The sequence below is a fragment of the Apostichopus japonicus genome, chromosome 12 (genome assembly GCF_037975245.1).
Source record: "Apostichopus japonicus isolate 1M-3 chromosome 12, ASM3797524v1, whole genome shotgun sequence".
NCBI classification, from domain to species: domain Eukaryota; kingdom Metazoa; phylum Echinodermata; class Holothuroidea; order Aspidochirotida; family Stichopodidae; genus Apostichopus; species Apostichopus japonicus.
This window is the reverse complement of record NC_092572.1, coordinates 22,377,331-22,395,142: the sequence shown is the minus strand read 5'-3', so window position 1 is coordinate 22,395,142 and position 17,812 is coordinate 22,377,331. Positions and strand designations below refer to the sequence as shown.

Below are 17,812 nucleotides of genomic sequence, written 5' to 3'. Positions count from 1 at the left end.
AAATGTAACCATGTCAGTTAAACGTGTCTATTCTTATGGTCACTAATCGGTAATGGGTAGTGCTGATTACATACAAACTTCCAATGAAACAAATGTATCTAAATTTGACTTACCTTCCACATAACTTGGATGGTTGTAGCACTAAGAGGGATGGCGACATTAATATACACCCATGGCAGGTCCATTGGGGGCTCCTCTAAACCAGGTTCCTGGTCTGATGTGATAGATTCTACTCCAATTGGCGGAACTGATCCAGTCAGGTGTGATAAAATAAAACAAAGACAGGTTTTTTTTTTTTACGCAGTACGCTATCAATACGAAATGATCAAACGCAGAGAATATATACAAATTGAAATGTTGTTAAGTTGAAAAGCTTCCTCATCCTTTACACTGGTGTTGTACAGACATCATGCTGAAAGTCAAACATCAATGTCAGTTTTACTCATGAATGCTCCATTGTGTTGGATAACTTTGCAAGGAACTTAAAGGGTGTGAAGGCTCGCGCAAAAGGAACGTCTAATGCCGGTAATCTGACCTAGTTTTCGAATGAGGTGTAACAGAAGTGTTAGACACCACCATCGATCCCAGAAAATACACACAGAGCTTGCTACCATCGGTAATTAGACACTAGTATACAGTCAGTACATACAGCTGCGGCCAATACCCACAGCACAGTGTACAAACGATACAGCGATGGACATCTCAGGTCCAGCTAAAGATAACAAGGTATCACTTTTCATTACTGTCTGCATTTTGTAGCGACAAGAGAAAAACTTCACTTGCAAGCAACGGAAAGTTAACTTAATTTTCACAAGGTGGCCCACGGTTTGGGGCAAGTCTTCAATGCCTTTAATAGGAAAGTAACAAAATCACCATGTGTAGAAGGTAGTTGAGAAAATAATGAAATTAAACCAAAAACCTTTGTGAGGAATAATTAAAAGAGAATGAGCCTTAACTGTGAATCACAAGGGAAAAACTAAAACTGTGCATTGATACATTTAATCCATCCATACCTAGTGCAATCACAGGATGAGAAATGGGGCTTGGAGGACCAAAGCCTTTGGCATTCTTGGCCCGGACTATGAACATCATCTGTATTCCTGTCTGCAGGTTATGTAAGTCAATCCTGCTGGTCTCACTAGTACCAAAGGTTTGCCAGGATTCTAAAAAAGGTGTGAAAGATATGGGTTTGGTTTTACACACTGGCATTGACAAACTCAAACATTTGCATTAACTATTTCGTTATTTACTTATGCATTTTCCCACACTACTGCAGATACTGGAGTAAATGTGTTCGGGATACTCATTCATTTTTTCCCGGATTCATCATGACATGTCAATGAATGGTAAATTGCAGAAGGACAAATGTCACAACCTGGAGAGGGGGGGAGGGGGGGTCACAGTGCAAGAATGTTACCATGTATTGTAAGCTAAAATAGAGTGCATATATATGGGAGAAGGGTAAGAGAGGGAGTGATGTAAATACAAAAACACTAACAGGTGCTAAATGGAGTGATGTGCTTGCCTTGTGTGGAGATGGGCAAATGATCAGCACAAATAGGAGGAGGGTTTCCATGCAAATCTTTTATCTTCATCAATAGTTACCAACGACCATCCCTGTCAATATCACCCGTGCCCCAACACCATAATTATAAATCCTCCTTCTCATCACACCTGCATGAACACCATAAATCTAAAAAATCCCCCACCCCATCACCCCTGCACAAACACCATCAACATAAAATTCTCCCATCCCCAACATTCCCCGGCACAAACAACATATATATAAAAATCTCCCATTCCCATCATCCCCTGCACAAACAACATATATGTATAATATTCTCCCATTCCCCATTATCCCTGCACAAACAACATATATATAATAGTCTCCCATCCCATAATCCTTTGCACAAACACAATATATATAACAATATGTGCATGAAGATAAAGTACGATGGTGTGAGAAAATGTCATTCAATGATATTCGATGTGTGTGTGTATTCGCAGTCTAAGTTATCAGATCTCTGCTATATCATTATTATTGAAGTAAGGCCATGTTACAGGAGGAATACTAGGCTTACCAGAAGGATCCTCTGTGTTGATACCCTCTACACTATATTCATGAACTTCATAATCCTGATCGAGTAGGCTTCTAGTATCCCATTGTAGAGTGACTGTTCCTGCAGTCTGGTTTACCAGCTCTGGCATCCCAGGAGATGTTGGGAGATCCCCTAAAGCAGGCGACCTGTGTGCAAGGAATCTTCCAGAATCAACATCACCTGTGAATAGAAAGAATAATAATAATAATAATTAACAGTTCTTATATGGCGCAACTTACAACAAAGTCTCGTCGCGCTGTACTTAACCCTGGTCTTTGGTAACTTGTCTTTGTCTACACACCAAAGTGTGCACAATTCAAACAATCTCTCCTGGGGCACCACAGTGCACCACAGCCACGTGTCCCCTGGGGCACTTCCCATAGGGTGCAGCCACAAACCTGCGCACGCAACTATATTTACAAGTCACCTCGCAAGTCCCCATTTATACACCTGGGTGGAGAGAGGCAATGGAGATAAAGTGCCTTGCCCAAGGACACAACGCAATGATCTGGCCAGGACTCGAACCTGTAAATCCTACATCACAAGTCCACTGCCTTAACCACTTGACCACAACGCCCCCATATAGTTTACTACTGATAACTCACATAACAATAAGGTGACTGGGTGAAAAATGGTCCTTTGTGTATGACAAATATGTTGAGATTAATTAATCAATCAACAAGGGAATGACAGAGTACTTAGATGAATCCTAACATGATGAAGCTGATTTATGTCCCTAAGTAACCCAGCTAAGTATCACCTACTTTGGTTTGCCTATCCATAACCCAACTAAGTATCACCTACTTTGGTTTACCTATCCACAACCCAGCTATGTACCACCTACTTCACCAAGACCTCAAGTTCACCATCTCTCAAGACAAGTTATAATGTGGCAAGTTGCATTGCCTCAAGAAGTACGGTATTGTATGATACTACATGTGATGCAGTATTTCTTGGGTTAGGCTTAAACCTAGGGGTTAACCCTAACCATAGGGTTTTCCTGGTTCACAAGATACGTCATTCATTGGGCTGTATCATGCATGATGACATTGCTCAACATATTAAACTGTGTACAAAACGGTTCTATTGAGAAATACTGTCACATGAGGATAGGCTGCACACTTTGGTTTGCCTATCAATATTCAAATATTAGTAAATCTAGCTTCAGAATGAAGGTACAAAGGTTAGCTGCAAGAATCAGACACATTGAAAGCAGTTACTTACGGATCACTTGCACCTTGGCAGATTTTGTAGTTTCTCCTACATTGTTACTGATCACACATGTATAACTACCACCGTCTTGCCTCTCTAGAGGGAAAACTTCTAGAGTTCCATCCTCCTTCTGAGTATATCTGTGCAGGAAAAAGGTCAAAGGTGAGAAAGATACCGATGTCTATTAAAACACTGTTTCTTTTATAACTGGTTATTGTTTGATACCGACAAATAGCAGATTTCTAAACACTTTCTGGCTTTTAACACATGAAGCAGCAAGACATTTTTTACATTTGAATCCTACAAAGTAAAAAGCCTTTAGCAACAGCACCTAATTCTAATGCAATTTTGGAGAACACAATGCCATCTTGGTTCGCTAACAACAGCATATTCATACATCAGATAAATCTTTTCAAACTATAACCCAGCCTAGGTCTACAACACTATCACAGCATTTGCACATAAGCCTGCATTGCATAGATGACTCAGGGCTGAAGTAATACAAATAGCAGACTACCTATTGTATGGAACAGTTTTTGTGTGATGTATTGGAACAATCTGGTAATTCTATCACTGAGAGACTACTATCTGCTTTAACCAGAGTATAGTTACTGTGAAGTCTCATTCTAACCAATACTCTTTATTTGATGAACAAATTTAACACTGCTGGTGTCAATCTATCACTGAGAGACTACTATCTGCTATAACCAGAGTATAGTTACTGTGAAGTCTCATTCTAACCAATACTCTTTATTGGATGAACAAACCTAACACTGCTGGTGTCAATCTATCACTGAGAGACTACTATCTGCTTTAACCAGAGTATAGTTACTGTGAAGTCTCATTCTAACCAATACTCTTTATTTGATGAACAAATTTAACACTGCTGGTGTCAATCTATCACTGAGAGACTACTATCTGCTATAACCAGAGTATAGTTACTGTGAAGTCTCATTCTAACCAATACTCTTTATTGGATGAACAAACCTAACACTGCTGGTGTCAATCTATCACTGAGAGACTACTATCTGCTGTAACCAGAGTATAGTTACTGTGAAGTCTCATTCTAACCAATACTCTATATTGGATGAACATACCTAACACTGCTGGTGTCAATCTATCACTGAGAGACTACTATCTGCTTAACCAGAGTATAGTTACTGTGAAGTCTCATTCTAACCAATACTCTTTATTGGATGAACATACCTAACACTGCTGGTGTCAATCTATCACTGAGGGACTACTATCTGCTTTAACCAGAGTATAGTTACTGTGAAGTCTCATTCTAACCAATACTCTTTATTAGATGAACATACCTAACACTGCTGGTGTCAATCTATCACTGAGAGACTACTATCTGCTTTAACCAGAGTATAGTTACTGTGAAGTCTCATTCTAACCAATACTCTTCTTTATTGGATGAACATACCTAACACTGCTGGTGTCAATCTATCACTGAGAGACTACTATCTGCTTTAACCAGAGTATAGTTACTGTGAAGTCTCATTCTAACCAATACTCTTTATTGGATGAACATACCTAACACTGCTGGTGTCAATCTATCACTGAGGGACTACTATCTGCTTTAACCAGAGTATAGTTACTGTGAAGTCTCATTCTAACCAATACTCTTTATTGGATGAACATACCTAACACTGCTGGTGTCAATCTATCACTGAGAGACTACTATCTGCTATAACCAGAGTATAGTTACTGTGAAGTCTCATTCTAACCAATACTCTTTATTGGATGAACATACCTAACACTGCTGGTGTCAATCTATCACTGAGGGACTACTATCTGCTTTAACCAGAGTATAGTTACTGTGAAGTCTCATTCTAACCAATACTCTTTATTGGATGAACATACCTAACACTGCTGGTGTCAATCTATCACTGAGAGACTACTATCTGCTTAACCAGAGTATAGTTACTGTGAAGTCTCATTCTAACCAATACTCTATATTGGATGAACATACCTAACACTGCTGGTGTCAATCTATCACTGAGAGACTACTATCTGCTTTAACCAGAGTATAGTTACTGTGAAGTCTCATTCTAACCAATACTCTTTATTTGATGAACATACCTAACACTGCTGGTGTCAATCTATCACTGAGAGACTACTATCTGCTTTAACCAGAGTATAGTTACTGTGAAGTCTCATTCTAACCAATACTCTTTATTTGATGAACATACCTAACACTGCTGGTGTCAATCTATCACTGAGGGACTACTATCTGCTTTAACCAGAGTATAGTTACTGTGAAGTCTCATTCTAACCAATACTCTTTATTGGATGAACATACCTAACACTGCTGGTGTCAATCTATCACTGAGGGACTACTATCTGCTTTAACCAGAGTATAGTTACTGTGAAGTCTCATTCTAACCAATACTCTATATTGGATGAACATACCTAACACTGCTGGTGTCAATCTATCACTGAGAGACTACTATCTGCTTTAACCAGAGTATAGTTACTGTGAAGTCTCATTCTAACCAATACTCTATATTGGATGAACATACCTAACACTGCTGGTGTCAATCTATCACTGAGAGACTACTATCTGCTTTAACCAGAGTATAGTTACTGTGAAGTCTCATTCTAACCAATACTCTTTATTTGATGAACATACCTAACACTGCTGGTGTCAATCTATCACTGAGAGACTACTATCTGCTTTAACCAGAGTATAGTTACTGTGAAGTCTCATTCTAACCAATACTCTTTATTGGATGAACATACCTAACACTGCTGGTGTCAATCTATCACTGAGAGACTACTATCTGCTTTAACCAGAGTATAGTTACTGTGAAGTCTCATTCTAACCAATACTCTTTATTGGATGAACATACCTAACACTGCTGGTGTCAATCTATCACTGAGAGACTACTATCTGCTTAACCAGAGTATAGTTACTGTGAAGTCTCATTCTAACCAATACTCTATATTGGATGAACATACCTAACACTGCTGGTGTCAATCTATCACTGAGAGACTACTATCTGCTTTAACCAGAGTATAGTTACTGTGAAGTCTCATTCTAACCAATACTCTTTATTTGATGAACATACCTAACACTGCTGGTGTCAATCTATCACTGAGAGACTACTATCTGCTTTAACCAGAGTATAGTTACTGTGAAGTCTCATTCTAACCAATACTCTTTATTTGATGAACATACCTAACACTGCTGGTGTCAATCTATCACTGAGGGACTACTATCTGCTTTAACCAGAGTATAGTTACTGTGAAGTCTCATTCTAACCAATACTCTTTATTGGATGAACATACCTAACACTGCTGGTGTCAATCTATCACTGAGGGACTACTATCTGCTTTAACCAGAGTATAGTTACTGTGAAGTCTCATTCTAACCAATACTCTATATTGGATGAACATACCTAACACTGCTGGTGTCAATCTATCACTGAGAGACTACTATCTGCTTTAACCAGAGTATAGTTACTGTGAAGTCTCATTCTAACCAATACTCTATATTGGATGAACATACCTAACACTGCTGGTGTCAATCTATCACTGAGAGACTACTATCTGCTTTAACCAGAGTATAGTTACTGTGAAGTCTCATTCTAACCAATACTCTTTATTTGATGAACATACCTAACACTGCTGGTGTCAATCTATCACTGAGAGACTACTATCTGCTTTAACCAGAGTATAGTTACTGTGAAGTCTCATTCTAACCAATACTCTTTATTGGATGAACATACCTAACACTGCTGGTGTCAATCTATCACTGAGAGACTACTATCTGCTTTAACCAGAGTATAGTTACTGTGAAGTCTCATTCTAACCAATACTCTTTATTAGATGAACATACCTAACACTGCTGGTGTCAATCTATCACTGAGGGACTACTATCTGCTTTAACCAGAGTATAGTTACTGTGAAGTCTCATTCTAACCAATACTCTTTATTGGATGAACGTACCTATCACTGCTGGTGTCAATCTATCACTGAGAGACTACTATCTGCTTTAACCAGAGTATAGTTACTGTGAAGTCTCATTCTAACCAATACTCTTTATTGGATGAACGTACCTATCACTGCTGGTGTCAATCTATCACTGAGAGACTACTATCTGCTTTAACCAGAGTATAGTTACTGTGAAGTCTCATTCTAACCAATACTCTTAATTGGATGAACATACCTAACACTGCTGGTGTCAATCTATCACTGAGAGACTACTATCTGCTTTAACCAGAGTATAGTTACTGTGAAGTCTCATTCTAACCAATACTCTTTATTGGATGAACGTACCTATCACTGCTGGTGTCAATCTATCACTGAGAGACTACTATCTGCTTTAACCAGAGTATAGTTTCTGTGAAGTCTCATTCTAACCAATACTCTTAATTGGATGGACATACCTATCACTGCTGGTGTCAATCTATCACTGAGAGACTACTATCTGCTTTAACCAGAGTATAGTTACTGTGAAGTCTCATTCTAACCAATACTCTTTATTGGATGAACATACCTATCACTGCTGGTGTCAATCTATCACTGAGAGACTACTATCTGCTTTAACCAGAGTATAGTTACTGTGAAGTCTCATTCTAACCAATACTCTTTATTGGATGAACATACCTAACACTGCTGGTGTCAATCTATCACTGAGAGACTACTATCTGCTTTAACCAGAGTATAGTTACTGTGAAGTCTCATTCTAACCAATAATCTTAATTGGATGGACATACCTATCACTGCTGGTGTCAATCTATCACTGAGAGACTACTATCTGCTATAACCAGAGTATAGTTACTGTGAAGTCTCATTCTAACCAATACTCTTAATTGGATGGACATACCTAACACTGCTGGTGTCAATCTATCACTGAGAGACTACTATCTGCTTTAACCAGAGTATAGTTACTGTGAAGTCTCATTCTAACCAATACTCTTAATTGGATGGACATACCTATCACTGCTGGTGTCAATCTATCACTGAGAGACTACTATCTGCTTTAACCAGAGTATAGTTACTGTGAAGTCTCATTCTAACCAATACTCTTAATCGGATGGACATACCTAACACTGCTGGTGTCAATCTATCACTAAGAGACTACTATCTGCTTTAACCAGAGTATAGTTACTGTGAAGTCTCATTCTAACCAATACTCTTCTTTATTGGATGAACATACCTATCACTGCTGGTGTCAATCTATCACTGAGAGACTACTATCTGCTTTAACCAGAGTATAGTTACTGTGAAGTCTCATTCTAACCAATACTCTTTATTGGATGAACATACCTAACACTGCTGGTGTCAATCTATCACTGAGGGACTACTATCTGCTTTAACCAGAGTATAGTTACTGTGAAGTCTCATTCTAACCAATACTCTTTTATTGGATGAACATACCTAACACTGCTGGTGTCAATCTATCACTGAGAGACTACTATCTGCTTTAACCAGAGTATAGTTACTGTGAAGTCTCATTCTAACCAATACTCTTTATTGGATGGACGTAGCTAACACTGCTGGTGTCAACCTATCACTGAGAGACTACTATCTGCTTTAACCAGAGTATAGTTACTGTGAAGTCTCATTCTAACCAATACTCTTTTATTGGATGAACATACCTATCACTCCTGGTGTCAATTGGTCTGTCATCTTTCCTCCATGAAATGGTCGTCTCCGTCCCCCTCTCTCCTAGACTGACTCCAACTTTACATATCAGAACTGCTCTGTCACCGACGTAGAGCATCTGATTGGAAGGACCGTACTGGATCACAGGAGGCAGCATGTACTGATCAGCTAGGTAAACCAAATCAAAAGTCTGGGCTCAATTAATGCAGGATTAGTTAGTGTCACATCATATATTTACAAGATCTATGTAAGTATTGACTGGATGTAGAAAACTATCGATTTGAAGTTAATTTAAAATACAAACATTTCTTTTTCAAAGTGAATACTTGCTCCTGAACAGAATTCATTCCAAGATCTCTTTTTGAGTAATGTTAACATGTTTCATATTCCCCATCATGACATCCAGCCAGAGAGAAAATATGAAGGAAATTAAGAGAAAAATCACAATTTCTGGGGTTCTCCAAATTATTCAAGACGATTTCACAGAAATACACTCTTGATGCTGTAATTTCATTCCAGGGTGTAACCAAAGAATAGGAGCTACCTGACCATGCAAAAACATTGCAGTGTTGTAATACCTACACTGCAGTGTTGTAATACCTACATTGCAGTGTTGTAGTACCTACATTGCAGTGTTGTAATACCTACATTGCAGTGTTGTAGTACCTACATTGCAGTGTTGTAATACCTACATTGCAGTGTTGTAATACCTACATTGCAGTGTTGTAGTACCTACATTGCAGTGTTGTAATACCTACATTGCAGTGTTGTAATACCTACACTGCATTGTTGTAATACCTACATTGCAGTGTTGTGATACCTACATTGCAGTGTTGTAGTACCTACATTGCAGTGTTGTTATACCTACATTGCAGTGTTGTAATACCTACATTGCAGTGTTGTAATACCTACATTGCAGTGTTGTTATATCTACATTGCAGTGTTGTAATACCTACATTACAGTGTTGTAATACCTACATTGCAGTGTTGTAATACCTACATTGCAGTGTTGTTATACCTACATTGCAGTGTTGTAGTACCTACACTGCAGTGTTGTGATACCTACATTGCAGTGTTGTAGTACCTACATTGCAGTGTTGTAATACCTACATTGCAGTGTTGTAATACCTACATTGCAGTGTTGTTATATCTACATTGCAGTGTTGTAATACCTACATTGCAGTGTTGTGATACCTACATTGCAGTGTTGTAGTACCTACATTGCAGTGTTGTTATACCTACATTGCAGTGTTGTAATACCTACATTGCAGTGTTGTAATACCTACATTGCAGTGTTGTTATATCTACATTGCAGTGTTGTAATACCTACATTACAGTGTTGTAATACCTACATTGCAGTGTTGTAATACCTACATTGCAGTGTTGTTATACCTACATTGCAGTGTTGTAGTACCTACACTGCAGTGTTGTAATACCTACATTGCAGTGTTGTAGTACCTACATTGCAGTGTTGTAATACCTATATTGCAGTGTTGTAATACCTATATTGCAGTGTTGTAATACCTACATTGCAGTGTTGTAATACCTACATTGCAGTGTTGTAGAACCTACATTGCAGTGTTGTAATACCTACGTTGCAGTGTTATATTACCTACATTGCAGTGTTGTAATACCTACATTGCAGTGTTGTAATACCTACATTGCAGTGTTGTAATACCTATATTGCAGTGTTGTAATACCTATATTGCAGTGTTGTAATACCTACATTGCAGTGTTGTAATACCTACATTGCAGTGTTGTAGTACCTACATTGCAGTGTTGTAATACCTACGTTGCAGTGTTATATTACCTACATTGCAGTGTTGTAATACCTACATTGCAGTGTTGTAATACCTATATTGCAGTGTTATAATACCTACATTGCAGTGTTGTTATACCTACATTACAGTGTTGTAATACCTACATTGCAGTGTTGTAATACCTACATTGCAGTGTTGTTATACCTATATTGCAGTGTTGTTATACCTACATTACAGTGTTGTAATACCTACATTACAGTGTTGTAATACCTACATTGCAGTGTTGTTATACCTATATTGCAGTGTTGTTATACCTACTTTACAGTGTTGTAATACCTACATTGCAGTGTTGTAATGTTGCAGTATTGTAATACCTACATTACTGTCAACAGATCAACCAGTTTAATTAATATCTTCAAACTACAAGTAACTGCAGAACAATTGAGTTGTTGATAGTTTGTCATAAAAATCTCATAACAAAGTTAACAGTTTTTCCATTTCCCAAATGAAACAGACAGAAAATGTCCCTACATTGGGATACATTTTGTGAAATTAAATTTGACAGGAGTTTGAAGGTCTGTGCACAAACAAAAAAGTAGATTATGCTTGCTTGATACACGCTAATGGTATTAAGTTAGATGGACGTAATGAATCTGTCCGGACACCTTTACACCGAACATCAAACTTTATTTTCAGTGGTCGATGCCCTTTTACCCACTAAGTTGTTGTTGGTCAATTTTCAATGATAAAGCACTACTCAATACATACACTATAGTTGATGTTTATAATATAATTGATGTAAACATTTAAGACTTGATGCACTTACAGACCACCCTAAGCATCATAGGGGATTCCATGGTACCCATCTCACTAAACGTTGAACAGATGTAAGTACCCTCATTGGATAAATCACTATTACTGATGATCAGGGAACTCGATGTCGAGATTTCCATATTCCCTTCTGATTCGCTAGGAAATATATACTGTAAAGGACAAGAAAACATGTTATTGCATGGCTTAGATTTCAATATGATTTCATATTTCCTTGCTTCAGTAGATGAAACATGTTGTTAGCATGAAGAATAGTGATCAGTCTGCTTAGTAATATTACCATATTATGGCATAAAGTGGTACTTTAATGAAGCTTCAAACTCAGTGAAACCATCTTTTACAATATATATTAGTGACTCCAATCATTCGAAGGTTATACCCTGTCTGAGGTATATGTTAGGTGCAATAAGATCATACTGATTAGTAATACTACAATATAATGGCATAAAGTGGTACTTTAACGAAGCTTCAAACTCATTGAAACCATCTTTTACTTATATATTAGTGACTCCAATCATTTGAAGGGATACCCTGTCTGAGGTATATGTTAGGTGCAATAAGATCATACTGATTAGTAATACTACAATATAATGGCATAAAGTGGTACTTTAACAAAGCTTCAAACTCATTGAAACCATCTTTTACAATATATATATATTAGTGACTCCAATCACTTGAAGGGATACCCTTTCTGAGGTACATTTTTAGGTGCAATAAGATCATACTGATTAGTAATACTACAATATAATGGCATAAAGTGGTAACTTTAACAAAGCTTCAAACTCATTGAAATCATCTTTTACAATATATATATATTAGTGACTCCAATCACTTGAAGGGATACCCTTTCTGAGGTACATGTTAAGGTGCATTAAGATCACTCAAAATTAAGCATATTTTTCTCTACATATTTCAAAAGAGTTATCACCTCTCCACCTTCCCTCTTCCACATCAGGGCTGGAGGAGGGCTGCCGATGGCTTGGCAAGGAACTTCAATGTCTTCTCCCTCTCTTATAGTTTGGTCCATCGGCCTCACGGTGAAACGTGGAGAAGCTAAACAGAAAACAAAATCAAAATCTAAGGGATATGACTATCTTGGTATATTTGTAGTATCGGCTTTCATAGTATTACCTTCTTGAAACAAGAGCATTTAGGTCTTGCCTAATTACATTTATTTGTGTCGAGTGTTTCGATATTGATAACGTTTGTCTGTAAAGTACAGACCATCATGATTCAGTCACAGTTAAAGGGTGTGAAGACTCACGCAAAAAGGAAATGTCTAATGCCGGTAATCTGACCTAGTTTTGAATGAGGTGTAACAGAAGTGTTAGACACCACCATCGATCCCAGAAAATACACACACAGCTTGCTACCGTCGGTAATTAGACACTAGTGTACAGTCAGTACATACAGCTGCGGTCAATACCCACAGCACAGTGTACAAACGATACAGCGATGGACATCTCTGGTCCAGCTAAAGATAACAAGGTATCACGTTTCATTACTGTCTGCATTTTGTAGCGACAAGAAGAAAAGCTTCACTTGCAAGCAACGGAAAGTTAACTTTTTCAGAGCGCAGCATGCGGTTTGGATCAAGACTTCAATGCCTTTAATGGTTCTCACATGTAAGCAACAATCAGCAGCCTGTTACTTCAGATATAATATACAAGATTTAATCTTAGGTAGGGATTTAATTTGCAGTTGCTATGTGTTAGGTTATATGAATTGTCATCTTATTCAATATCAAAACTTTGCAGGAAGATAAACTACCTGTAATGCCAGATGTAATTATATCACCATATTGAATCATCCATGTACAAAGCTGGAAGATATTAAATATTAGACTAATTTGGCTTGACAGGAACTAAGCAAACATTGCAGGTGTGTTATCAATTACCTGTCACTTAAAATAGTGACTTTCATATTATCAATGGTCTTGCAGGTGATTGGTTTATTCCTAATGTTCCTTCCATGATCTTCTGGTTACGCCTCTAATGATTTCCTTCTATCGATCGGAGGACAAAACTTGTCATCGACACTTCACCAAAATCATCATCCTCTTAAATTACAAAAGCTTATGGTATAGCTTAGCAACTCCTCATCATCGCCGGTTTATAAACAACATCAAAGTTGCAAGATTTTATTACTTCCCCATAGCAGCTGAAACTATCTCCATTTTATCGATTGAAAGACAAAACCGTCGGGGAAAACGTTGAAGAGGAGGTAAAAACTATTCATCCATCTCTGATGTCCAAAGGCTTCTTGGATTCCCATCCCATCAACCAAATATTCAATCATCATTGTAACGAGTCTTATTTGGTCTTAAATAAAATCCCATCTGGTTGAGACTGATACAGAGGGAGATTATTCTCAATCACTGCCAATCAACGAATGGAAACGTCAATGCCATAATTTGTTTCCCATCTTATAGGATGATCAGCTATTAAACCACTAAAGCTTCTTTTTTACTTTCAGTGAACTATGTATGAATTGCCTGATAACTGCAAGATTTTTATCTCAGACATCCAAAAAGAAGCAAAGCTTGTTTCAGGATTGCCTTGTATGACAGAGAGGGCCAGATTTACCACTGGGCCAGAAACTGAGTGCCCTCAAATTAGATGTTGTACTCTTACTACTCGCGTCATCATTACAAGATGAGCATATTGTACTTCAAAAAAAAACTGTGAGACCTTTACCATGCACTCACTGCACGAACACTTTATGAGATCTTTACCATGCATTCAACGCACAGACACTATATGAGATCTTCACCATGCACTCACTACATAGACACTATATGAATCTTTACCATGCACTCACCGCACAGACACTATATGAGATCTTTACCATGCACTCACCACACAAACACTATATGAGATCTTTACCATGCACTCACCACATAAACACTATATGAGATCTTTACCATGCACTCACCGCACAGACACTATATGAGATCTTTACTATGCACTCACCGCACAGACACTATATGAGATCTTTATCATGCACTCACCGCACAGACACTATATGAGATCTTTACCATGCACTCACCACACAGACACTATATGAGATCTTCACCATGCACTCACCGCACAGACACTATATGAGATCTTTACTATGCACTCACCGCACAGACACTATATGAGATCTTTATCATGCACTCACCGCACAGACACTATATGAGATCTTTACCATGCACTCACCACACAGACACTATATGAGATCTTCACCATGCACTCACCGCACAGACACTATATGAGATCTTCACCATGTACTCACCGCACAGACACTATATGAGATCTTCACCATGTACTCACCACACAGACACTATATGAGATCTTCACCATGTACTCACCGCACAGACACTATATGAGATCTTCACCATGTACTCACCACACAGACACTATATGAGATCTTTACCATGCACTCACCGCACAGACACTATATGAGATCTTCACCATGTACTCACCACACAGACACTATATGAGATCTTCACCATGTACTCACCACACAGACACTATATGAGATCTTTACCATGCATTCACTGCACAAACACTATATGAGATCTTTACCATGCACTCACCACATAGACACTATATGAGATCTTCACCATGCACTCAACACACAGACATGATATGAGATCTTCACCATGTACTCACCGCACAGACACTATATGAGATCTTCACCATGTACTCACCACACAGACACTATATGAGATCTTCACCATGTACTCACCACACAGACACTATATGAGATCTTCACCATGTACTCACCACACAGACACTATATGAGATCTTCACCATGTACTCACCACACAGACACTATATGAGATCTTTACCATGCATTCACTGCACAAACACTATATGAGACCTTTACCATGCACTCACCGCACAGACACTATATGAGATCTTCACCATGTACTCACCACACAGACACTATATGAGATCTTCACCATGTACTCACCGCACAGACACTATATGAGATCTTCACCATGTACTCACCACACAGACACTATATGAGATCTTCACCATGTACTCACCACACAGACACTATATGAGATCTTCACCATGTACTCACCACACAGACACTATATGAGATCTTCACCATGTACTCACCACACAGACACTATATGAGATCTTTACCATGCACTCACCGCACAGACACTATATGAGATCTTCACCATGTACTCACCACACAGACACTATATGAGATCTTCACCATGTACTCACCACACAGACACTATATGAGATCTTTACCATGCATTCACTGCACAAACACTATATGAGATCTTTACCATGCACTCACCACATAGACACTATATGAGATCTTCACCATGCACTCAACACACAGACATGATATGAGATCTTCACCATGCACTCACCCACAGACACTATATGAGATCTTTACCATGCACTCACCACATAGACACTATATGAGATCTTTACCATGCACTCACCGCACAGACACTATATGAGATCTTCACCATGCACTCACCACACAGACACTATATGAGATCTTCACCATGCACTCACCACATAGACACTATATGAGATCTTTACCATGCACTCACCACATAGACACTATATGAGATCTTTACCATGCACTTACCGCACAGACACTATATGAGATCTTTATCATGCACTCACCGCATAGACACTATATGAGATCTTTACCATGCACTCACCGCATAGACACTATATGAGATCTTTACCATGCTCTTACCGCATAGACAATATATGAGATCTTTACCATGTACTCACCCCACAGACACTATATGAGATCTTACCAGGCACTCACCACACAAACACTATGAGATCTTTACCATGCACTCGCCGCATAGACACTATATGAGATCTTCACCATGCACTCACCGCACAGTTTATGATTTGAATTAGAAGCAAACAGGTATTTATAAGTATTATATTTTAATGGTTTGGAAACAAAAATCTTGGTTACAAGATCAAAAATATTCACGAACCATTAACATCAACTTCTGCCTCTGCCCGAACACTGCCCCAAATGTTTTCTGCTGTACAAATATACACCCCAGAGTCCTGCCAGACAGCATCGCTGATAACCAAGGAAGTCGAACGGATGGAATGCCTGAAAAATACAAGGAGATCTTTTTGAAGAGAAGAAAAATGTAACTCATACAAAAGTTTGAATACAAACAATTAGTATGAATGAAGACATGTTCAACTATGATTGTACTATCAGCAGAGGCATACCAGGGTATTTCAAATAGGGATGGGGGGGTACATTGATATTGGCTCTTGTGGCAGGGGAATGCAAGGGTATTTTAAATGGGGAAGGGGGTTACATTGATATTGGCTGTGGTGGCAGGGGAATCCAAGGTATTTCAAATGGGGATGGGGATACATTGATATTGGCTGTGGTGACAGGGGAAGGCCAGGGTATTTCAAATGGGGAAGGGGGTTACATTAATATTGGCTGTGGTTACAGGGGAAGGCCAGGGTATTTCAAATGGTGATGGGGATACATTGATATTGGCTGTGGTTACAGGGGAAGGCCAAGGTATTTCAAATGGGGAAGGGGTACATTGATATTCGCTGTGGTTGCAGGGGAATTACCTCCATATACACCCTCCTCACTTCTAACAAAATATACTTGTAAAATTGCATAAATATATAACAAAAACTACAGGGATGTGTTTTGATATTACATATGATTTACATAGAAATATTTGATACTAGGAATTATAGAAACAGAGCAAAGATATATTCATGTAGCATAGCAACCATTTGTTTTGATGTATATAGTTCAGTTTTCTCCAATAAATATTTGCTAGTCTATCTCAAAGTCTGGGCTGTTAATTAGGCATTCATAATCAAGTTTTATTCAGTTCTCTCTCTGTTAGACCGTGTTATAACCCCTAAGATCGGTCATATATACATAGTGTGGATGGGGAGAAAGTTATATAAGAAATATACAACTTTACAACTCTTAGGAAGGAAGAGATATAAACTTTATGGTGTCAGAAGGCAAGCTGAAGTTTGCTTTCAATTATAAATTCACAGGAAACTCATAAAGTCTCTTGGGATGCACATTACAAGGAATTAACATGTCATCCATTTTGTCCCTTTCCCTGAGAATTTCACTTCTGAACTTTTGCAATTGTCATCTTTAACAGATGAAACTTTTTGTTTGGCTTTTCAAACTATTATTTTAACAGATGCTTCTGTCAAGGTACAGTGATGGTTTTTTCCAAACCCTACAAAAGACAGATATACATGGACTCCCTAGAAAGAGGAGACAATTACATACTATGGCTGG

The 17,812-nt window shown here is 38.3% G+C and overlaps 1 protein-coding gene across 5 annotated transcripts in view; it reads right to left on the bottom strand.

The window, feature by feature from the left end:
• The window catches only part of LOC139977230 (uncharacterized), a 188,221-nt gene that overhangs the window by 20,102 nt on the left and 150,307 nt on the right, over positions 1–17,812 (bottom strand). For all 5 annotated transcript variants that reach the window (XM_071986467.1, XM_071986468.1, XM_071986471.1 and 2 more), the window contains exons 8-15: positions 16,497–16,621; positions 12,450–12,574; positions 11,517–11,673; positions 8,924–9,098; positions 3,324–3,451; positions 2,082–2,279; positions 1,014–1,163; positions 114–247 (exon numbers count right to left, since the gene is read on the bottom strand). In XM_071986467.1, the coding sequence (XP_071842568.1) occupies positions 114–247; positions 1,014–1,163; positions 2,082–2,279; positions 3,324–3,451; positions 8,924–9,098; positions 11,517–11,673; positions 12,450–12,574; positions 16,497–16,621 (1,192 nt within the window). The remainder of the gene's footprint in view (positions 1–113; positions 248–1,013; positions 1,164–2,081; positions 2,280–3,323; positions 3,452–8,923; positions 9,099–11,516; positions 11,674–12,449; positions 12,575–16,496; positions 16,622–17,812) is intronic.